General features: G+C 39.4%; 1 protein-coding gene across 9 annotated transcripts in view; it reads left to right on the top strand.

The window, feature by feature from the left end:
* The window catches only part of ATP11A (ATPase phospholipid transporting 11A), a 140,485-nt gene that overhangs the window by 71,425 nt on the left and 48,564 nt on the right, over window positions 1-20,496 (top strand). For all 9 annotated transcript variants that reach the window (XM_075265230.1, XM_075265225.1, XM_075265226.1 and 6 more), the window contains exons 4-13: window positions 4,236-4,316; window positions 4,403-4,510; window positions 5,387-5,515; window positions 6,053-6,156; window positions 6,821-6,871; window positions 7,007-7,071; window positions 9,686-9,767; window positions 13,528-13,678; window positions 16,156-16,353; window positions 19,699-19,872. In XM_075265230.1, the coding sequence (XP_075121331.1) occupies window positions 4,236-4,316; window positions 4,403-4,510; window positions 5,387-5,515; window positions 6,053-6,156; window positions 6,821-6,871; window positions 7,007-7,071; window positions 9,686-9,767; window positions 13,528-13,678; window positions 16,156-16,353; window positions 19,699-19,872 (1,143 nt within the window). The remainder of the gene's footprint in view (window positions 1-4,235; window positions 4,317-4,402; window positions 4,511-5,386; window positions 5,516-6,052; window positions 6,157-6,820; window positions 6,872-7,006; window positions 7,072-9,685; window positions 9,768-13,527; window positions 13,679-16,155; window positions 16,354-19,698; window positions 19,873-20,496) is intronic.

Here is a 20,496-nt window from a genome sequence, read left to right as displayed (position 1 = left end):
GGGTGCACGTAACCCCAATATATTCTTTGAATTACCAGTCAGAAACTGGCACTATATGGCAGTAGCAAGAAATGAGGGTATTTGTATTCCCAATATATTCTTTGAATTCCCAGTCAGACAATGGCACTGTATACCAGTAGTAAAAATTGTGGGTGTATATAGCCCCAATTCTATTGCTAGGGGACTTGCAGGGTATTTCTGGGGTGAAGGTGGGGGGGCACACCGTTGGAACGGGTATCGGGGTATATATCGGGTATACGGGAATACACTGACAGTGTATTCCATTCAGGATCCTGGGAAAGCTGGGTTGCGGCGATTGAGCCCGTCAGTGCCACGTTACACTGACAAGCTTCTCCCTGGAATTTAGCTCTTACAAGAGCTGTTGGTTGTCTTCTCCTTCCTATCCTAGCCTGTCCCTGCCTACCCAGAATCTAAGCCCTAGCTAGCTGGACGGAAACCTCCGTCCTCGGTGAATTGCAAGCTCAGAATGACGCGAAGCTGGGCGTCGCTGTTCTTTTAAATTAGAGGTCACATGTTTTCGGCAGCCAATGGGTTTTGCCTACTTTTTTCAACGTCACCGGTGTCGTAGTTCCTGTCCCACCTACCCAGCGCTGTTATTGGAGCAAAAAAGGCGCCAGGGAAGGTGGGAGGGGAATCGAGTAATGGCGCACTTTACCACGCGGTGTTCGATTCGATTCGAACATGCCGAACAGCCTAATATCCGATCGAACATGAGTTCGATAGAACACTGTTCGCTCATCTCTAGTAACTATCACACTATCATTAGACGTGTTTAGCAGAATGCATTCGATCAACTGTATTGGATCAACCTATGACTGTTAAGAAATCCAACCCTGCAGATGACCTTAGGATTTCAGTATCCTAAGGTCATCATTTTACGCCCAGTAACCTGAATTTTTAGTGTGACACATTTATTGGCTCTTTTAAAGTAAAGTCCCAGATATACATTGTGTGCACTTAGGAAACCTGTTATTCAATTTTAGTTCAGACTAGCGTATCATTGCTCTATATAAAAAAGTGACTAATACTCTGATATATTTCACAAAACTGTTATACATGAATCATCTGCCTGCCTTATACTGTTGTCAGAATGTGCTGTAGATTTTATAGACTCCATCATGACACATAAGATATATGTACATCTATATTTCTGAAGATTGTCCAATACGCATAGGAGGCATCAAATGATTTTTTGACTTTTCATTTTCGCATCCAAAAATGGATTTAATTTTTTTTATCTGTACCTTTTTTATCTGTTTTTTTTACGAAGAGGAAAAATCCATGTTAATTAATTTAATTCATAATTATCTCTGGAATATATGTATTGGAAAAATCATTAGCTTCGATTTCATAGCAGGTTTTAAAAGTTTACCGCGTGTCTCTTGGGAGTCTGGTAACTTGTTAAAATAATTTCCCATTTTATCGATATGTACTTTGTTTAATTGGGAAATTTCATTACCTAAAATCGAACAATACTTTATAAATATTTTTAATGAACTGTAAAGTGACATAAAAAAAATGCTGGACCACAAGTTAATATCTTTGAGGTTCTGTGTCTGCTGTTTGTTGATGGATGCTTCTTTCCTGGAAAGCTTATAGATTGTCATTTCCTGGGTGAAAAATGTGGCATCTTCTGGTAATGGAGTAAATGATCGTATAACATTTCATGGTCATTTATGAACTTCAATATGTTATGTACCAATTAAAAATTCCTAGTGGTCTAGCTGGAGCTTGTTTGTGGATCTTTGATTCTGTAGACTTCCTTGCACACTAACAAGGGCCTGGTAACCTAAAATTTTTGGTAGGGGTATAAGGTTGTACTCCAGAAAGCTGGCCAAACACATTAGATGCATGTAAATTTTTAACAGATGTTGGGGAGAGAAGGCTCAGGCACGTTAGATTTCAATTCTTGAATCCTTATGTTCTCAGAGAGATGGTCTGTCAGAGGAGTCTGGCAGCATCTTACTCCCCTCTTCACATTCAGTTCACATCCACTGTCTAGCCCAACATGCATGTACATAAGGATAAGAGGGATAGCATATAGCCAACAGTAGTCTTATGCATATGGCCAGCTTAAAGAGGACCTTTCACCAAATCCGTTAAGTCCAGCTCTTCTATCATTTAATAGATTCTGCGCCACTGAATGTTACCTCTAGCCCTCACCATTATCGAACAATAACTGTTCTTAGTCTTGGTGCCTCATTTGCTATTTAGGCTCTGTACTGTCAGGTGGGTGATGTCAGGCAGGAGCATGATTCTGAGACTCTATGAAAATGTCCACTTTGTTTTGGAGCCCTGAGGCACACTACCTTTCCTGTTCCTTCTTGACACTGCATATCTGACAGTACTGACCTTAAGTAGTATGACAGACACCAAAATAATAATAATAATTGCTCGGGAGTGGTGAAGGTTAGAGAAAAAAATTCCAACTGTGCCAGAATCACTATAGCAGCACCTACTAAAAAATGTTAAAAAATAGAGATGGTGAAAGGTTTTCTTTAAAGAACCCATAGTCTGTCTGTCTATCTATCTATCTATCTATCTATCTATCTATCTATCTATCTATCTATCATCTCTTTCTCTCTATTTGTCTAATATTCTTAAATGTGATCAAAGATCTTCTGAAATAACGTCAAAACAAACCCTTACCATACAGTAGTCTATTAAGGAGGAGACAGGAAACCAGCAGAATGGATTTTTCCCTCAACGTCAAATACTATGTTTCTATAAATATTGTCCGGAATTCCTGTGAGACACCCTCTGTGTTGTTCCTTAGTACAGCAGAATAGACAGCATGCAAAGTATCTACAAGATGGAGGCTGATCCATGCCTCTTCACAGTGTCAGTGTACATCATTTTTATAATTTAGAGATATGATGATTTACTAAAGCACTGATAGAAATATAGTGAAAGAAAACTTCTTTATAAATGTGCAGGCTGGCCTTTCAGATTTATGACAGAATATAATTCCTATAAAGGCTGATATCACACAGTTATCGGGTGCCTGGCACTGACCACTCAGCATTGCAGGTGCTGAAAATCATTGATATTCTTAAATGCTCCCTCTGGGACATCTGTGTAATAACATCCTGTGTAATAGCCGTCCTGGGGCGTATTAGAATTAATAGGCCAAAGAACTTAATAGGCCAAAGAACTCACACTCACCTTCAGCAATACAATGACAATGGTAGTACACTTGCACAGTGCCAAAATTTCACCACAACAATTGTTTCTTTTAGATATATAAATAACCCAATAACCAGCAAGCTAAACATCCATAAAATCCTTCTTTTATCATTAAAATAACACCCAGACAAGGACACCAGTCCCAGCAGCTATGTGTTTCAGTATACCCCTTTCTCAAGCTTGACATGGCCCCATGCAGTTCAGTGTCCCGATACTATTTAGCATCGGTGATATGATATGGGACACATGGGACTTCTGGAAGGTCAAAGGGGAAGCAAAGGTGAGAGGTGGTCATGGGCAGGAACAGAGATCACTAAGTAAATAATGGCCATTACTCCAACAGTAACAACCTATTTAAAAAAAAAAGCATTAGGGGGACAACTGGAGCCCTAAGGTTGCGGGCCCAAAAGCAGCCACTACAGTTCCGCCACTAATGGAATGGAAATAGGTGCAAAATCTTCTGTTAGGGTCCAAACCTTCTTAACTTTTTTCTTTACTCAGACGTCAAATTGATTTGTACATTCTTTTAACATAAAAGCACACAGGCAAGCTACACTATATGGCCAAAAGTATGTGAATCAGGCAAATACTTTTACTGCGGACCCCCAGCCTAACTTACCAATCCGTGCTCCTGCTCACAGACGCTTCCACTTCCCCTACTGCCCTCCAGGGGTCTCCAGCTACATAATATGGAACGCAGAAGGGGAAGTAGAGGGAAGCTGTGACCAGGAGCAGTGATCGATAAGTAAATAGGGCCCGTTATTTTAAAAAATAAAGCATGATGGGCCACTAGAACCCCTAAGATCTTGGGCCCTATGTCAGCTGCTATGACTGCTACCCCAGTACTTACGCCACTGCCTAAGAAGCTTTACTTGAATGCAATAATACTTTGTTTTCTACTGCATTGTAATACCATGCACCCATTGGTGCAATAAATTTTCTCTGCTTTTATTCTGTTCATTTACAAAATAAATAGATTAATCCATATCTTCACTTTATCATTGGCCGTATTTTGTGGTGTCTTGCAGCTTATCATCGATACCCCGACCAGTCCAATAACCAGTGGCCTGCCGCTATTCTTTGTCATCACTGTGACTGCAATCAAACAGGTAATGGTGTTATGTAACGTCTGAGATCCAAGGTCTTTACATGCAAAGTATATCCTGTAACTTTATGACTCCTATTGTTTACACAGGGCTATGAAGACTGGTTAAGACATAAAGCAGATAATGCAATGAACCAGTATTCTGTCCATGTTATCCAGCATGGCAAATTGGTCCGAAAGCAAAGTCGAAAACTTAGGGTAAGAATCAGTTTGCAATAATAACTACGTAATAGAGATTAAATGGGTTATGTGTGCTTATAATCTTGGCCTTAATCATAGCCACACCACTGTCCTACCTTGAAGGTCATATAAAGCTGACATCATTTCACTTTACCAGGCTTCCTCTCATAGTGTACCATTACATGATAACCAGTTAACCTACATGAAAATCACATAAACCATTTTTGTCTTTTTCTAGCACAGTGATTGTAGAATCTTTGCATCCTTATGATTGTCTTCAAAGGGCTGTTAGTAATTTTGGGACTGTATAACCTTAGCTATACCAGATAGGTGTAATTACATTTATATTCCTCTACAGGTAATAGTGGCCCTCACACACATAGGTAATAGTGTCCTAATTGTCCCCACACAAAGTTCGTGGTGACCCTGATAGGTAATTTTTCCCACTCCAAATTATATCATATACAGTCCAGGCCACACACAGTATATGAACACCCTTTTCTATTGACTCCAAAGAGTATATGGCCCCTTTATTTTGGCATGCAAACGGTGATATGTTAGGCTGCTACCTATGGTATTATTGCAATAGTTAGTGACCAATAATTTACTCTCCTATCCACGCTGCTGTCCAGGCTGGCCTCTGCTGCCACCACTAGGATGCGCTGTACCAGACACTGTATTATGTAACGTAATGTCCTGGCATTCATCATCATTGCGACATAACCTACAGCACTACTTAGCAGCAGAGGTTGGTCTGGACAGGAGCATGGATTGGTGAGTAAATTATTGGCCAGTTAGAGTCCCTTGAAAAAAAAAAATTGCTATAGTTTTTAAGAGGCACATACCTGTACTATATGGTCATTGTACTATATCATACTTTTGAATACTTTCTAGGTTGGAGACATTGTCATGGTTAAAGAAGATGAAGTTTTTCCATGTGACCTGATACTACTTTCCTCGAGTAGGGAGGATGGCACATGTTTTGTCACCACAGCTAGTTTGGATGGAGAATCCAGTCACAAAGTAAGCAACATGTCTCTCTCTGTATCATGAGGATGATTTTGGCATTATTACAGTAATAGTCAACTAAGTGACCAATATGGGATGCTATTACACCTCTAACACAACTTTCCCAAAAACCTAATTGACAAATCTGCCTGATTATACAGTGTCAATTATATACTGCAAAATGCATTAGACCCTTTTTTCCATAAATATATGGGGTAATAATGGGGAGAGCGCTTCTCTGACAGCCCCATTAAATGATGCCTTGGTTTAGAATTTTACATGTTAATCTCCTATACTGTACTGTTCGCATACTAATCCTAAAACAGGTGCAAACCGTAGACAACTGTCTTGTGGCATGAAGTATGTTGGCACACAGCTCATTACACCAGATACAGTCCCAGAGGGTAACAAGCTGTGCATTTGCAGAGACCTGAAGTCTACTGTTATTCTGTTTCCTTCTGCAATGTTGTATGTCATATAACAATAGCTAATAGTTGACACACTTCTTTAAATATATATGTATACAGTATATATTTCTGTTCCCCAAACTAGACATATTTTTCTGTTCAAGACACAAAAGCATTTCATAATGAACAGGAAATGGACACGTTGCACGCTACCATAGAATGTGAACAACCTCAGCCAGATCTTTACAAGTAAGAATGAATACCATTGATTAAATTGATTAGTATTATCTGTTAATATGGTAATTATTAAGAATTCTATTCATTATATAAGTTAAAAAAAAAAAAAAAAGAACAATGTTTACCATTTACATTCTGAGAGAAAATGATCCAGTATTGCTCCACTAGTATGTAGTAATGTGAACGTGCAGCTAATGAGCTGAGTATTAGCGGACATGTATACTCAGTTATCTTTCCCATAGTCATGTATAATCGTCTTTTCATGGCCAGTTAAAATAGGGTTTTGCCCTGCTTATGAGGGATGCAGACCCCCTGCAGTAGCATGGCAGTATAGTGAAGAAGCCTTGTCTACATGAGAAGTAAGAAGGAAATGTGTTGTCAGATACCAGCAAGAAGAGTGATACATGAAACAAAAAAGCTCAATATAATAGAGAATTTATGATACCTCCCTAATGGTACTAATAAAAGTAGAAGTCTACCTGGGAGAAGCCTTCTGTAAGTGCTTATACCAGGTCAGCAGGATAGTGCTGGTGATCATAGATTGTCCTGTTGAATCTGGGACATATAATAGATATTGGCATACGCTGCACTCACTGCCGCAGTATTAGACTGTTGTTGGTATTAGCGAATATGTTGTATCATTGTGATCTTATTACCTGATGCTTTCATTGTTTAGGTTTGTTGGTCGGATCAACATTTATAATGAAACAGAGGACCCCATTGCCAGGTTAGCTGATATACTTTATTTTACATCAATTTCTTGTACATAGTTGTTTGTTAATTCAGCTTTGAATTATTTCCTTAATGCCCATTCAGCATATTCATATTTTAGTAAATTTTCTTTTTCTTTGTCTTTTTTTAGGCCTTTGGGGTCAGAAAATCTGTTACTTCGCGGTGCTACACTGAAGAACACAGAAAGAATATTTGGTAAGCAATAAGGAAAGTTCACATCAGAGGTTCAGTTAAAAGTGTCTATTGCAGATGCCATCAATAACCACACACAAAATGGGACAGCAAGCTGCACTGTTTGGCGTGGTAAAACAATTTACACCATAACTGAAAACCTACAGACCCTATTTCACGGGCACCACTGGTATCCATCATATGTGTATGACAGAGCCATCATTTTTCTATTTCTATAACGGAACAGAAAAATGGATGAAATTAATATAGTATTAAAGGAATCAAATGGATTTTTGGTCAGATAATAAATACTTTTGGGCAATGAATGATGCATAGAAAAAATTAGTTTTAAGTTAAAGAGGGTTTTCAGGCCCCCAGGCATTTTTCTCTCTTTTTTTAAATAAATTCTTTATTTATAACAAATATAAACACAATAAAACACAAACAATCAACAGGGCAGGTCCTACCAAAAAGGGCCCGGAAATTGAACAAACCACAGTAAACACCCCCAGGCATTTTTCATACTGATGTCCTATCCACAGGATAGGTTCTGAGTATCTGATCAGCAGGGTCTGACACTTGGAGCTTGCACCAATCAACTGATACAGGGATAGGAAGCTATAACTATGAATAAAGAAATAAGCAGCTGTGTTCATATTCAAATAACAGGAGCCCAGCTGTCATATACCAGTGCCACTGCTATACAATGGGCAGCGCCATCTCCATGGTATAGAAGTGGTGCTGGAGTACTGCAGTTCTGTGATATTACTTGAATAGGAGCTGATCTTCTTCCAACTCCATCCATTATTATAGCTTATAGTACCTGAAGGCAGCACGATCAGCTGATGTGTGTGTCAGACCCTACTGATCAGATACTGATGACCGATCCTCTGGATAAGTCATCAATATGAAAAGTACTGGGGGGCTTGGAAAACCCCTTAAACATCTGGTGAGGTTACTTAAAGAACATCATATTGCCCTATTATGGATTTGGGTCCAACAGACTGTTTTGGTTATCCTGCTGATATATAATTATAATTATTGGAGTTTTGTTTTTTTATACAGAGCTTCTTATCCTCTCTATAGAGAATAACTTTCTGGCTACCTGCAGTCTCTTATAGAAGGAGAATTAGACATTACTGCATACTTCTTTAATAATTGAGTTAAATTTATATGCAGTATATGCTAACCTAAACTTTCCTAGTGGCCAGAATTTTATGCTTTGCCACTATGTTAGGGGCATAAGAAAAACTGTGCAACCAGTAAGGGCGGTACATCTATAGGTATTTTTGAAGGAGCACTAACCGGTTCTTGTTCTGCAATGGCCTGATTATACAGACCAATGCAGAGCTCAAGCAGGATGAACAACTGTTAAAGTGATTAATATATATTTACATTGTCTGATGACAGCACAGCGCTTATTAGACAGGGTGATGTACTGCTGATGATCATTGATTTTTTTGTTGTGCTGAAATCAGCACATCACCCAATAAATGAGCAAACAATTGTTCATTGGGTAATTGTCGTTATTATTAAAGCCACCTAATTCACGTTCTTAACATCTTGTAAAAGGCACTGCTCTACTGAATCCAGCACTGTTGAAATTTTCTCTCTAGCCCCCACCATTCCTGAGCAACAAACACAGCTAGTTTTGATACCTGATGTGCTATTTAAGGGCAGTGTCAGGCAGGGAAAAGTGACTCAGAGCTGCAATCAGATGTATCCAATATCAGAGCTCAGAATCACACCCATTGTCTGCTCCTAACTGACCCCGCATTCCTGAAAGTACAGAGTATAATAGCATTCCAACTGTGACAGAGTTAGTGGACCAGCACCTATTAAATAATGTTTGGCCCCGTTCCCACGGAGTAACGCTCCGCTCATTCTGACACGTAAACGCGTGTCAGAGTGAGCGCTGTAAAACAGAATCCCATTGGCTTCATTGGGTGCCATCTTACACGCACTACACATTGAAATCAATGGATTAAAAAGCCTCCCATTGATTTCAATGTTTAGCGCGTGTAAGATGGCACCCATTGAAGTCAATGGGATTCTGTTTTACAACGCTCACTCTGACATATGTTTACGTGTCAGAATGAGCGGGAATGGGGCCTTAGAGCTGGACTTTTTGGAGGTGAAGAAAGTTACCCTTTATACAGGCTGATTTTGGGGAACAAATGCTTGTTCAAGCATTGGTTCCTGATAATTGCCTTCTAAATCATCCTAATAGGGTCTTAAAAGATATCTAAAAATCTAATAGAAACAGAGTTTTGGAGTAAAACAAAATAAACCTCAAGTTTAGGCATTCACTTTGTGATATAAACCAAACTGCTTTTGATATACTGTAAGTAACTCATTGTTCACTGTAAAGTTACAAAGCAATTTGGACAAAGTAACATTTGGTTATCGCTGATCTTTTCCTTTTCACACGAGGCCTGTAAAACAAACTTACAAATCTGTTGTGTGACTAAATAGAAAAAAAAGTGGAAGTATTTTTGAGTACCAGATGCAACACGTACAGTAAACTTAGTGCAACCATATAAATGGTGAGTGAAGAGTCATATAATGCCACATTGCAGATCTTAATTGTCCTTTCAAGGTACAGTCTTAATTTACATTTATTTTTTTCTTATTTTAGGTGTTGCAATATATACTGGGATGGAAACTAAGATGGCATTAAATTACCAGTCCAAATCACAGAAACGATCTGCTGTTGAAAAGTAAAATTTTCTCATCCATTGTTCATTAGTGCAGGCACATATGACAGTTTAAAGGGGTTGTTAAGTTTTGGACAAATATTGAGAGACAAATGCTATTGCTTATTTATTGAAAATTTATGCAATTTTCCAATATGGTTTCTGTATCAATTCCTCATAGTTCTCTAGTTCTCTGCGTGCTGTCATTCTTTCTGGTTACATTCAGTGGTAATTCTGAGTCATGGTCATGTGATATACAGTCCATGGTCATGTGATGACATTTTAATTATACAAACAATAACATTTATCACTGACGGGTAGTTACTCACATAAAGACTAAATCACTGTAGGAGTAAATAAAATATAACTTTTAATAATCTTTCTTAAAAATGGCCTCAATTTATTTAATGTTTTTTAAATGTTTTCTTAAAAAAAACTGTACTATGACCTCATTGATAAAGGGTAACCAATAATTATTAAGTCAATCCCTGTCTGGTACAGCCATTAACAGTTTCATTCCCTGATAGTGTGCCAGGAGCTAATCTGGTATGCCCCAGTACACCTATATATCCCTGGAACTCTAGATAAAATCAGGTGCGAGGAAATCTAGATACAAATCCCTAGTGGTTCCACATAGGCTGTGAGTAAGGCCAGAGGGAGGTCCTGGAGGCGAAAGCTCTGTGAGCAGTCTCTGTTACTGACAAATTAACCCCCGTATATGATAATGACAACAGGAGCTATATTGAAACGGAGGATATTCAATACAGTACAGTCTCATGTTCTCACAAGCCGTATTCCACTCAACTACACTTAAGAAAACATTTAAAAAACATTAAATAAATTGAGGCCATTTTTAAGAAAGATTATTAAAAGTTATATTTTATTTACTCCTACAGTGATTTAAACAATAACATTGGTCAACTAATATTTGTCTGAAACTGGACAATCCCTTTAATGCAGAAAAGCACCCACTGAATCTTAGACATGATATTAAAATCTTTATACTTTTGCTCTATTGTGAATTACAGTAATTAGAAACTTATAAATGTGATTTTCAATATTTATAGCTAGAGCATTTTGAAACCGTAGAACTGAAACTTAAAGGGTTATTGCTTTCACTGTTGAGACATGAATAACCGCTCACATGTCCTGACCAAAGGGCAGGATTTACAGAGACAGGTGAGAAGTGCTGCTCTACACTGTTTCCATTAATCCCATAGAGGTGAATGGCATCTAAAGAAACAACATAGTACAGCATAGCTATATATCTTAAGAAATACTGACACTGCCATACAAGGCTGTCCACAACCTGTCCCCTCCATACAGCTTTGACCTAATCTCTCACTACGTTACCCACATGTAATCTCTTGTAATCCTTCTTGGCTCTGTTCTTATCCCCTCTTCACTCTACCGCCACCAAGATTTCTCCTGCGCATCCCCTAAATTCTGAAACTTACTACCAAGATACATAGAACTGTCTGTAAAATATCTTGGATATGCGGGTGAGACTTGTGCCACGTGGTGTAGACCTTATCACGATGGGAGGAGTCAGCTTGTTATAAAAATGTAGAGTTTAATTAAACATCTTGAAGGAAAACACAGGAACAGGGAAAATGTCCAAATAACACATATCAGTCAATGTCAATAGCTTACATCTTCATGATAAGTTAGGTTTCTATCTGGATATCTTGTAGTTACAGCTTGGTTCATGCTTGATCATCTGGTCTGGTCATCTGGAATATTCACGACATCTTGTCCAGGATGACAGAGAGGGATAGCAGACAGACCTGCCATAGATTCCCCATGAATCCCCCTCATGGATGACGACCCCGACGTGTGTGTCTGTCACTCATTTATGTTCATGAGAATGGGTGTTACCTTCCATCTTACAGCTATGTAAGGAAATTTCTACTATGGTGTACTCTAACCGCACCCATGTTCCCAGAATATAGCAAATATGATGTCAGTAGGGTATTAACCCTTATTGTACTAGAGAATATTGTAACTGTCATACTATTTAACACTGTCCCAAACAACCCTCACATTCTTCTTGAAACTATAATAAGACTCATCTCAGGAAAACCTACACCCAATACCCCTGTTGTTACCACACCACCATCTGAACAGTTACTACCCTATCTACTGTCTCTACCCTACTTCCCCTATAGTTTATAAGCCCTTGTGGGCAGGGCCCTCTATACCACTCTATCAGATTTGTCAATATATTGGTCTACTGTACTTGTTCTTTTGTTTGTTGCGTTTTGTTTGCACACCCCTCTTTAAATGTACAGCACCATGGAATAAATGGGGTTCTAAAAATAGATAATAATATCGAAATGACGTAGCTGAACATGCTCAGCTGTTCCATGTTCACTTCTATGGGAGTTATGGAAACAGCGTAGATCTGGGCTTCATGTCTGTTTCTTTAAATCCCATCCTATGGTTGGGACTTTTTGCAGTTATTCCTGTCTCAGCAGTAATTTTCATTAATACTTTTTGACTTACCTTTATAATTGTCCACCCAGTAAGAAAGGGTCAGAATATGGCATGATAAAAAGAAGACACCTCACCAATCCCTCATTTTGCCCAGTCTTAAGCTGGGGCCCCACTGGCTGGAAACACTGCGATTTGCCTGTGGTGGAAACGCCGCAGGAAAAATTTATACAGTACAGGTAAAGTGGGTGGGATTCATGAATCCCATGCCCACTTTCTTATTAAAACCGCAGAACAGACACACTGCGATTTCTCAGCATGTCAATTGTATCTCCCGTAGATATAATGGTAACAGAAAGTCCTCGGAGGAAAACTCTGTGAACCTTCTGTTCAAAGCACTGTGGGAAGAACTGTGATGAGTTCCCGCTGCGATTTTTCCTGTAGCGCTTTAGCGCTGCGTATCGTCCCGTGGGGCCTTAGCCTTATGCTTCCTGTGTCTCAGCTACTCTCTACCTCCTGGTACCTATTGATCCACAGAAAATCACCCCTCAGTCAATAATTGGCCACAGTGGCTAACTCTTCGTCCACATCTGCGTTTGGTAATCCATTCAGGGAGACAGTTATTTACTGTGTGTCCAGAGAAACTAGGACAGCAAACTTTCACCCACGAGCTGCTGTGAAACATCAACTCCCAGTATGCTTCATTCACTTCAATGGGAGTTTCAAGAAAAGCAGAGAAAGTATGTATATTGCTGTGTGTTGTATTTTTACAACAGTGGGAGAGTTGAAGGATTCCTACAGCTGGACTAGGAAAGAGTGGTCAGCTGCAACTGGGAATTGAGTATCACCTTTTTTTGTTTTTTATGCCATCTGACCCGTGAAAATAAATCTTACCATCCAGCGAACTCCTTTAGGCTGGGGCCCCACATTGCGAAAATGCTGATGATTCTGTCTAATCCCATCCACACTTTCCGCGGCGGCTCTCTATGTGGGGTCTTAGCCTTAAGGTCTATACATTGATTAATGAGACACTTTACAGGCATGGAGAACTGCAGATTATTTTGGCTGAGGGATGCCTGGTCATTTTCCCCAGAGGCCAATAAAACAGCTTCCCATCCTGGTTCATAGAGATAAGTCACAACCTCCAAACTATGACAGCATATAACCATGAAAGCCTATTATATATTTACTTATTTTATTGTAGAAATGTAAACTAAGGTGATAATATATGTAGATAAACTGATGTTTGTATATAGAGCATAGGCAATCTAACAATAACATCACCAATGATGACAATGTCATTGACTGATAATCTATCCGAAATAACCAAAAAAATCCATATTCCCTCTAGGTCGATGAACGCCTTTCTCATTGTGTACCTGTGTATTCTGATCAGCAAAGCCTTAATAAACACTGTGCTAAAGTATGTATGGCAGAGTGAGGCTTTTCGGGATGAGCCTTGGTACAACCAAAAGACAGAATCTGAAAGACAAAGAAATGTGGTAATGGTTATGATTCCTATTTAATACTGATTATATAATGCCTGTCTTCTACCTGTATACAGAAGTGTAAGCAGGAATTTCTTCTCTGTTGCATTTTGCATCTATGACACAAGGAGTTTTCCAGATTACATAAATATCCCTTCTACAAGTCCATTATAAGTGTCTCTTATTCAGCAGAGTGCAGTCAGTCTGTGGCGTTCTCCATGCACTAAATAATAAAAAAAAATACAATTAATATTTTATGCTTATTGGACTATGAGTACAGTACTAGCTTGTAGATCTTGTATTACATTGTACGAGGATTGATCATTCCATTGACTTGTGTGCGATGTTCTGCGATGTCATGTAGTACAGTACTTGCTGGAACTATAAGTGCCACATTTAAGTGTTATTGATCTGCATTATTGCAGGATACATTTCAGGCTGTAGAAGTATTGTGCTGGTAGTGGTATGATGTGCCGATACCTATCATAACTGATCGGCTTCATTTTCTGCACATAAGTGCCTATTCAGCTGCTTGCTGAAAGCATTATTGCGTAGTATCTTGTGCACTAGGTTATTGAAGAGAAAAAAAAGTTTTGTTACAGAAATCAGGGGACAGGAACTATAGGTGGGAATTGTACACGTTTAACGGGATTGTTAAGTTTTTTGAACAACGTGTCATTTTGGCTATGCCAGCTGTAAACCAAATACACATTCATGCTCTGCTTGGATGATCATACACATGTTATAGGCACCCACCAAGCAGCATCTTATCTCCTCTGGAAACTAAAGGATGAAGCATATAAAAATCCTACTGTCTGCTCCTTCTCTCCTGACTTCTGCCATCAGGTAGGACAGCTGACAGGCCGACATTAGATGGTCAGTCAGGATCAGCTAACATAAGTCTAATGTATAGATTAGATCAGTCACCACTATACCATGTTAGATGTTAGATAGAGTATGTTTAAATCTTTAACTGGGGTATTCCTAGACATGAATATTTGAAGAATTCCTTCAAATACGTGCCTCAATGCATTCCACTGCCTGCCTATGCAATGACATACATCTATCATTTACTCCCATTGTAAAACAGAATAACATTGACCATGCCAAAAGTATTCTGTTTTTGTTCAGTCCCTCGCACTTACAAGTACACATCAATAGGATAGTAAATATTTGCCAGTCACCTATTGCGGACCTGCCCTGAGATCAATATCAGATGAGTGGGGGTCTGATGCCCGCTATCCCAACCAATGCGCTGATAATAGGAGCCAAGACACCAGGAATATCTCAGTGGCCAAGATACACTAATAATTAGACCATGTTAAACTTAGACAGGCAGCCTGAAAATGTGCCAGATTTATCACAGTGACTGATGCTGGATGATGAATCTGGTGTATTGTCTAGTCTAAGGTTATGCCATGTTTTAGATGGCTTGCTTTACGCCACAAATTATGATGCAGTTTTGGTTCATCTTGATGCAATTTGACGCGTTAAAAACACACAACTTTCCCTGAGAAGCAAGCAAGTTAGAAGAATTTTAGCTCACACTAGTCGCACCAAGATATGCCAAAGATGCACCACATTTACGCCCGTATCTAGTTGTAACCACAAATGTACTTTTATGCCAATGTATGGAATCAGTACACAGCTCTGTCCACTGTATAATGGTTGTACATCGTAGATAAATGTTTACAAAGCCAAAAGGAAAATCTTGGGATGTCTGAATGATAATTTTATAATAACAAGTATAGTTTGTTCTATCCATGGCTGGTTAGAACACCTTCATCTCTCACTCCCTCCTTTCTTCAGGATTCTATTTTTTCTTAGCTGTCACCGTACACAATTATCCTCGGCTGCCCCACTTTCCCTCTGCCTTGCTTTGTATGCTTGCCTTCCTCAGCTCTGCTCTCTTTCCTTCTGGAGCTTTCATGCTTTCCTCTTGTGCAGCTTTCTTTACATCACTGTTTATTCTTCAGCTTTCCTGTCTTATTTGTTCTTCCCTCTGTTGCGCTCTTTCGCTCCTTGGTTCTATATTTAACTCCCATTCTTAATGTTAATTGATGTAGTTCTGTGCAGTCTCAAACACGATGGAGGAGCTTCATAAGAAGTAGAACAAATAACCATAATGTTGCCCTAATTCTCAGACACATAGCTTATCCTTCTTTTTTTTTTTTTTTATTAAAGAAAAACTCCAATAAAAATATTTCTAGAGAAAATCCCTTCCTGTGCATAACACAGTGGGAGAAATTTATTAAAATGGTGTTTCCATCAATGTGCCCATTCCCATTGTCCAATCTTTAGTTAGAACTAATGAACTTTATAGCTCATACTATATGCAAAATTGAAGCATGCACCTAATACAGCGCCTGTATTTTGGACTTGCTTTAGTTTTTATTGCCCCCCCCCCCAAAAAAAAAAAAAAAAAAATATTTGATGCTTTATTTTAATAAATGTTTGTTCATTTGTAGAACTGTCTGTTTGTGCCATTTCAGTTTATCAGAGCTTTCACAGACTTTCTGGCTTTCATGGTCCTCTTCAACTACATTATTCCTGTATCCATGTACGTTACTGTGGAAATGCAGAAATTCCTGGGCTCTTATTTCCTCACCTGGGATGAAGAGATGTTTGATGAGACAACAGGAGAAGGCCCACTTGTCAACACATCAGATCTGAATGAAGAACTTGGACAGGTGAAGCAGCTGGATCCAAACTGTAGCAAAATGAATTCCTCTTTGACATATAGTAGCGGATTTTTCCATGTGATGGATGACTGTACAGTAATATGCCTGTGATTTCATAGAAAGGTTTTATCTGCCACATTATGTGTGAAAGGCAATTAAAAAGATTGTGGCATGTTTCATCTGACTCCGCATGTACATAGGTATTCCTACCTATACACATTACTTGTAGGGGAAAATATTTCCAAAAACAAAATCCAGCAAAGCCAGCATTAAAGCTGGATGGCTTTATACTGAAAAAGCCACGCAGATTCCATGCAATGGAACACAGACACTGTGCCAATGTGCATGATTTATTAACAAATGTATGGCTTGCAATATGGCCATATTATGCTACATCATGAGTATTACATCTATACTATAAATCCTTAAAGGGGTTGTCCAAAACCTAAGACCTCCAGCGCCTTTCACTACGCATATAATGTCTGATAGTGCGAGAGCTGGTTGTTGGACCCCCACCAATCTCAGTTGAATGACCTTCCCTTAGAATAGGTCATTCTTTTTGGGTCTTGGATAACCCTTCAAAAATATTTTTTGGATATACAGTTTTGATATACAAAAGACATTCCCTTTAAAGGGAGTCTCTCAAAAATACTCAATAGAATAGAATATCAACCAAGCCCTGCAGATTGTTGGGGTCACTTGAATCAAACAGTGTTTTTTTTTCAAGTAGATCAGTGCCTCTGTTGGTTACTAGGATATTATGTCAAATAGATAAAAAGCAATTGCCTCTTTGCTCCACAGAACTAATTTAAATATTGACAAAAATGGCAATATCTTGACAAGGGAGGCATTATTTCATGAGTGGAATCTGTCTGTGGAATTGGATTGACATGCTGGGTTCTGGTGATAGACTCCCATTGCATAACTGATGATGATTTTAGCTGTGCTTTGCTTCATAGGGCCTTAGGCTGAGTTTACACGGGGTATTTTGGTCAGGATTTTGAGGCCATATTCACCTCAAAATCCTGACCAAAAAGATGGCTCCCATTGAAATCAATGGGAGCAGGTCAGGTCTTTTTTCCGGGAGCCATTTATTCCAGCTCCCCGAAAAAAGAATGGACTTGCTCATTCTTCAGGATGAATCGCCTCACAAATTGACCTGAAGACACTCCCTCCCATTCATTGGGCCTAATCCGGAGCGGAGTGCGCGACTGGATGCCCATGCCGACGTGCAGTCACGGCTACTCGTTTTTTTGGTCCAGAAACTGAAGCGGCCTCTGCCCTAGTTTCCGGACCAAAAAACCCTGTGTGTACTCAGCCTCAGACTATGTTACTTGTTATTTGGGGGGTTTAATACTGTAATAAGTTATCACAAGCTAGACAGTCGCCTGTTTCCAAAGTTTCTGCATCACCTACGAGTGTACTTGTCACACTTGCCATGCAGCCCCACTAAAATCTACATGACATGACCATACTTGCACAGCGCTTCTCTTATTTAGTTGAGGTGTAATTGGTGACCGCTTTGCTAGTGATTATACATCTGCGTTCCTGCGTTTCTCCGTAGCCACATGGTTGATACCAGCTGGTATTTACGTATCATTGTGTACAGTGTTTGTAAATAGACAGGATGTTGATATGGCAGTGGAGCCGCATGTGGGGGTATAATTAGCACCTTCTGTTAGGGATCCTTCTAATAAACTCACTGTTGCTAATCTCTTTAGTTGATCCTAATAGTAGGTCTTTATATGTTAGAACAATACGGTCGCAGACGGTAATTCAGCTATTGTCTGGGCCTCTTTTAAGCAAACAATTATATATTGCATTTCTTTGTATGACAATATATATCAAACATACTTATGAAAATTGGAGAGTGCAGCATATAATAATGATACTGTAAGGGAATGGCTAAGACAGCAATTCCCAGAACTGTTAAACCCTGGGAGGGGCACAAGAGACAGTGAGCCCTAAGCTGAAGCCCCCCGCTTTCCCTTCCTATTGCCAGGCCCTATCCTAGGTAATAGGCGACAACCACGAGGACAAACCCTCCCTGAATATGTGAAACACAAAACGCAGACAAGACGAACAACAAAAAAGGGAGGTCAGGTAGCCAGGGTTCAGTAACAGGAGAGCGATGCAGTGCCAAATCGGAGTCAAGAGAATAGTCAATGAGAAAAGCCAAAGGTCAAGTATAATAGTATAAGCAAACAGGGACAGTAAGAGCAGGTATGCGCACGGCAATAACCAGCACTGGTGTGAATGGGAACCAAGGCTAAATAGGGAGGAAGAACCCGCCAATGGAGTTCACAGAAAGGCAACTGTCAATCAAAGGGCAAGGCCAGATTAACCACTTAATGGACAGAGGCAACCTAGGCAGAAGACGGGTGTGGTGCAAATCCAATTAAGGACTAGAGCCGTGTTCACACAGTGCAACTAAAAACTTTAAGCAGATTCTCAAACTGCACACGCCTCCTGTGCCGCAGCATGCGAGCAGAGGGTGGCGCAGAGGCCTGAACAGGCAGAGATGTTACAGATACCTTTTATAATATTATAATTTAACTTGACGTGACATTGTAATTGGTTACCATATGGCTACAGCAAGAAGGGACTGCAGCTCACAGAAGTGTCTAGAATGGAGTGGTTTAAGTCAGGTGTGTTGTGGATCCAGTAGGTTGCGCTACTTTGGCTCTGGAGTGTTAGCTGTGTGGTCAATCCATTACAGCTAACACACCATAGCATTTTCAGGTGTTGCATTGTTGAAGTAAAAGCTAACTATGCCTCTCCTATATGCAACCCTAACCCTATCCCGCCTGGTTTGCCGTGGATACAGCAGGTGGTATCTCATACTAAGAGTCACAGAAGGCACAGGATCTATGGCATGCCAGGCAGCACCTGATTTTATCCAATCCTTTCTAGCATCTACTGTCATATTATAGTTTGAAATCAGGAGAGGGAAGGGGAGGGGGAGGAGCGAGAAGGAGCTGAGTGAGAGAGGGAAACAGACACACAAAAAGGCTTCTAGAGTTGAATAGGAAAGTTATTTCTTAATCCAAGTATTTATTCACATCAGTATGGGTTGTAAATTTTCTATTATGATGCTTCTGAGTGGCATTTATGAAGCAGATTCTCCTCTACTTTCTGTGTGCAGTGTATAGCAGACAGTTTTCACTCAGCAACTGTGGGAAAATTAGAGCATGCATTGGGGAGAACTAAGAAGAAAATGCAACATATATTAAATTACATAAATACCAGAAATAGTGTTAGTACTAATGTATATATTTGACTATTGATAAAGGTTGTTGAAATAGGTACGTGTTACATTTCTAATCTTTTTTATCTGCATGTATTGAATTATAGGTTGAATATATATTTACGGATAAGACTGGAACGCTAACAGAGAATAACATGGAGTTTATTGAATGCTGCATTGAAGGCCATGTGTACATACCACATGTCATCTGCAATGGCCAGATCCTTCCTGATTGTATGGGCATTGACATGATTGATTCATCACCAGGATCTGGAGGAAAAGTATTACTGTGTTTTCTTACTTGTTTTATGTCTAAACCTGCTTGGCTGTTTAGAAAATGAAATAAGTTTGGGTCTCCTAAGTTTGGCAAGTTATTTAGGCCAACAATGGGATACATACTACCTGCTTCTTTTATTAAACAAATATTTAAAATACTGGCATGATGTGGAACCATTGTGAGTCAAACTTGTTCTTCAGTTTGTATAAACTCCCATAGGTTCTAAATGATATACTCTGCTTCATGACTCTTAGGCACCAACCACCTTATAATGCTTTTGTGAGATGCCATAATTTATGTCCAAAAAACCCTCTGGGCACCTCTGCATAAGGCTAAGGATCCACATAACACCACGGTGGCAACGCATCACTGTTTTTACCCGCAACGCTTTTGACAAAAAGTCTGCAGAGGAAACCTGCTATCATTATAGCTATAGTGCAATGTGGGGCCTCAGCCTAAAAACCACTATGGTCTTGTGATGGAGGCCCTAACCAAGCTTTACTGGCCACAAAGTTAGGGTGGGCTCACATGGTGCTTTTCAATAACAAGTACATGCTTTTTCAATTGAAGTTATGCCCAACACATGTCACTATTTATTTTATCTGAAAGCTTATGGCCATCAAATTGA

This window comes from Leptodactylus fuscus, chromosome 2, assembly GCF_031893055.1.
Source record: "Leptodactylus fuscus isolate aLepFus1 chromosome 2, aLepFus1.hap2, whole genome shotgun sequence".
Classification (NCBI taxonomy): Eukaryota; Metazoa; Chordata; class Amphibia; order Anura; family Leptodactylidae; genus Leptodactylus; species Leptodactylus fuscus.
The sequence above is the reverse complement of the archived record's forward strand: the minus strand, read 5'-3'. Positions and strand labels throughout refer to the sequence as shown.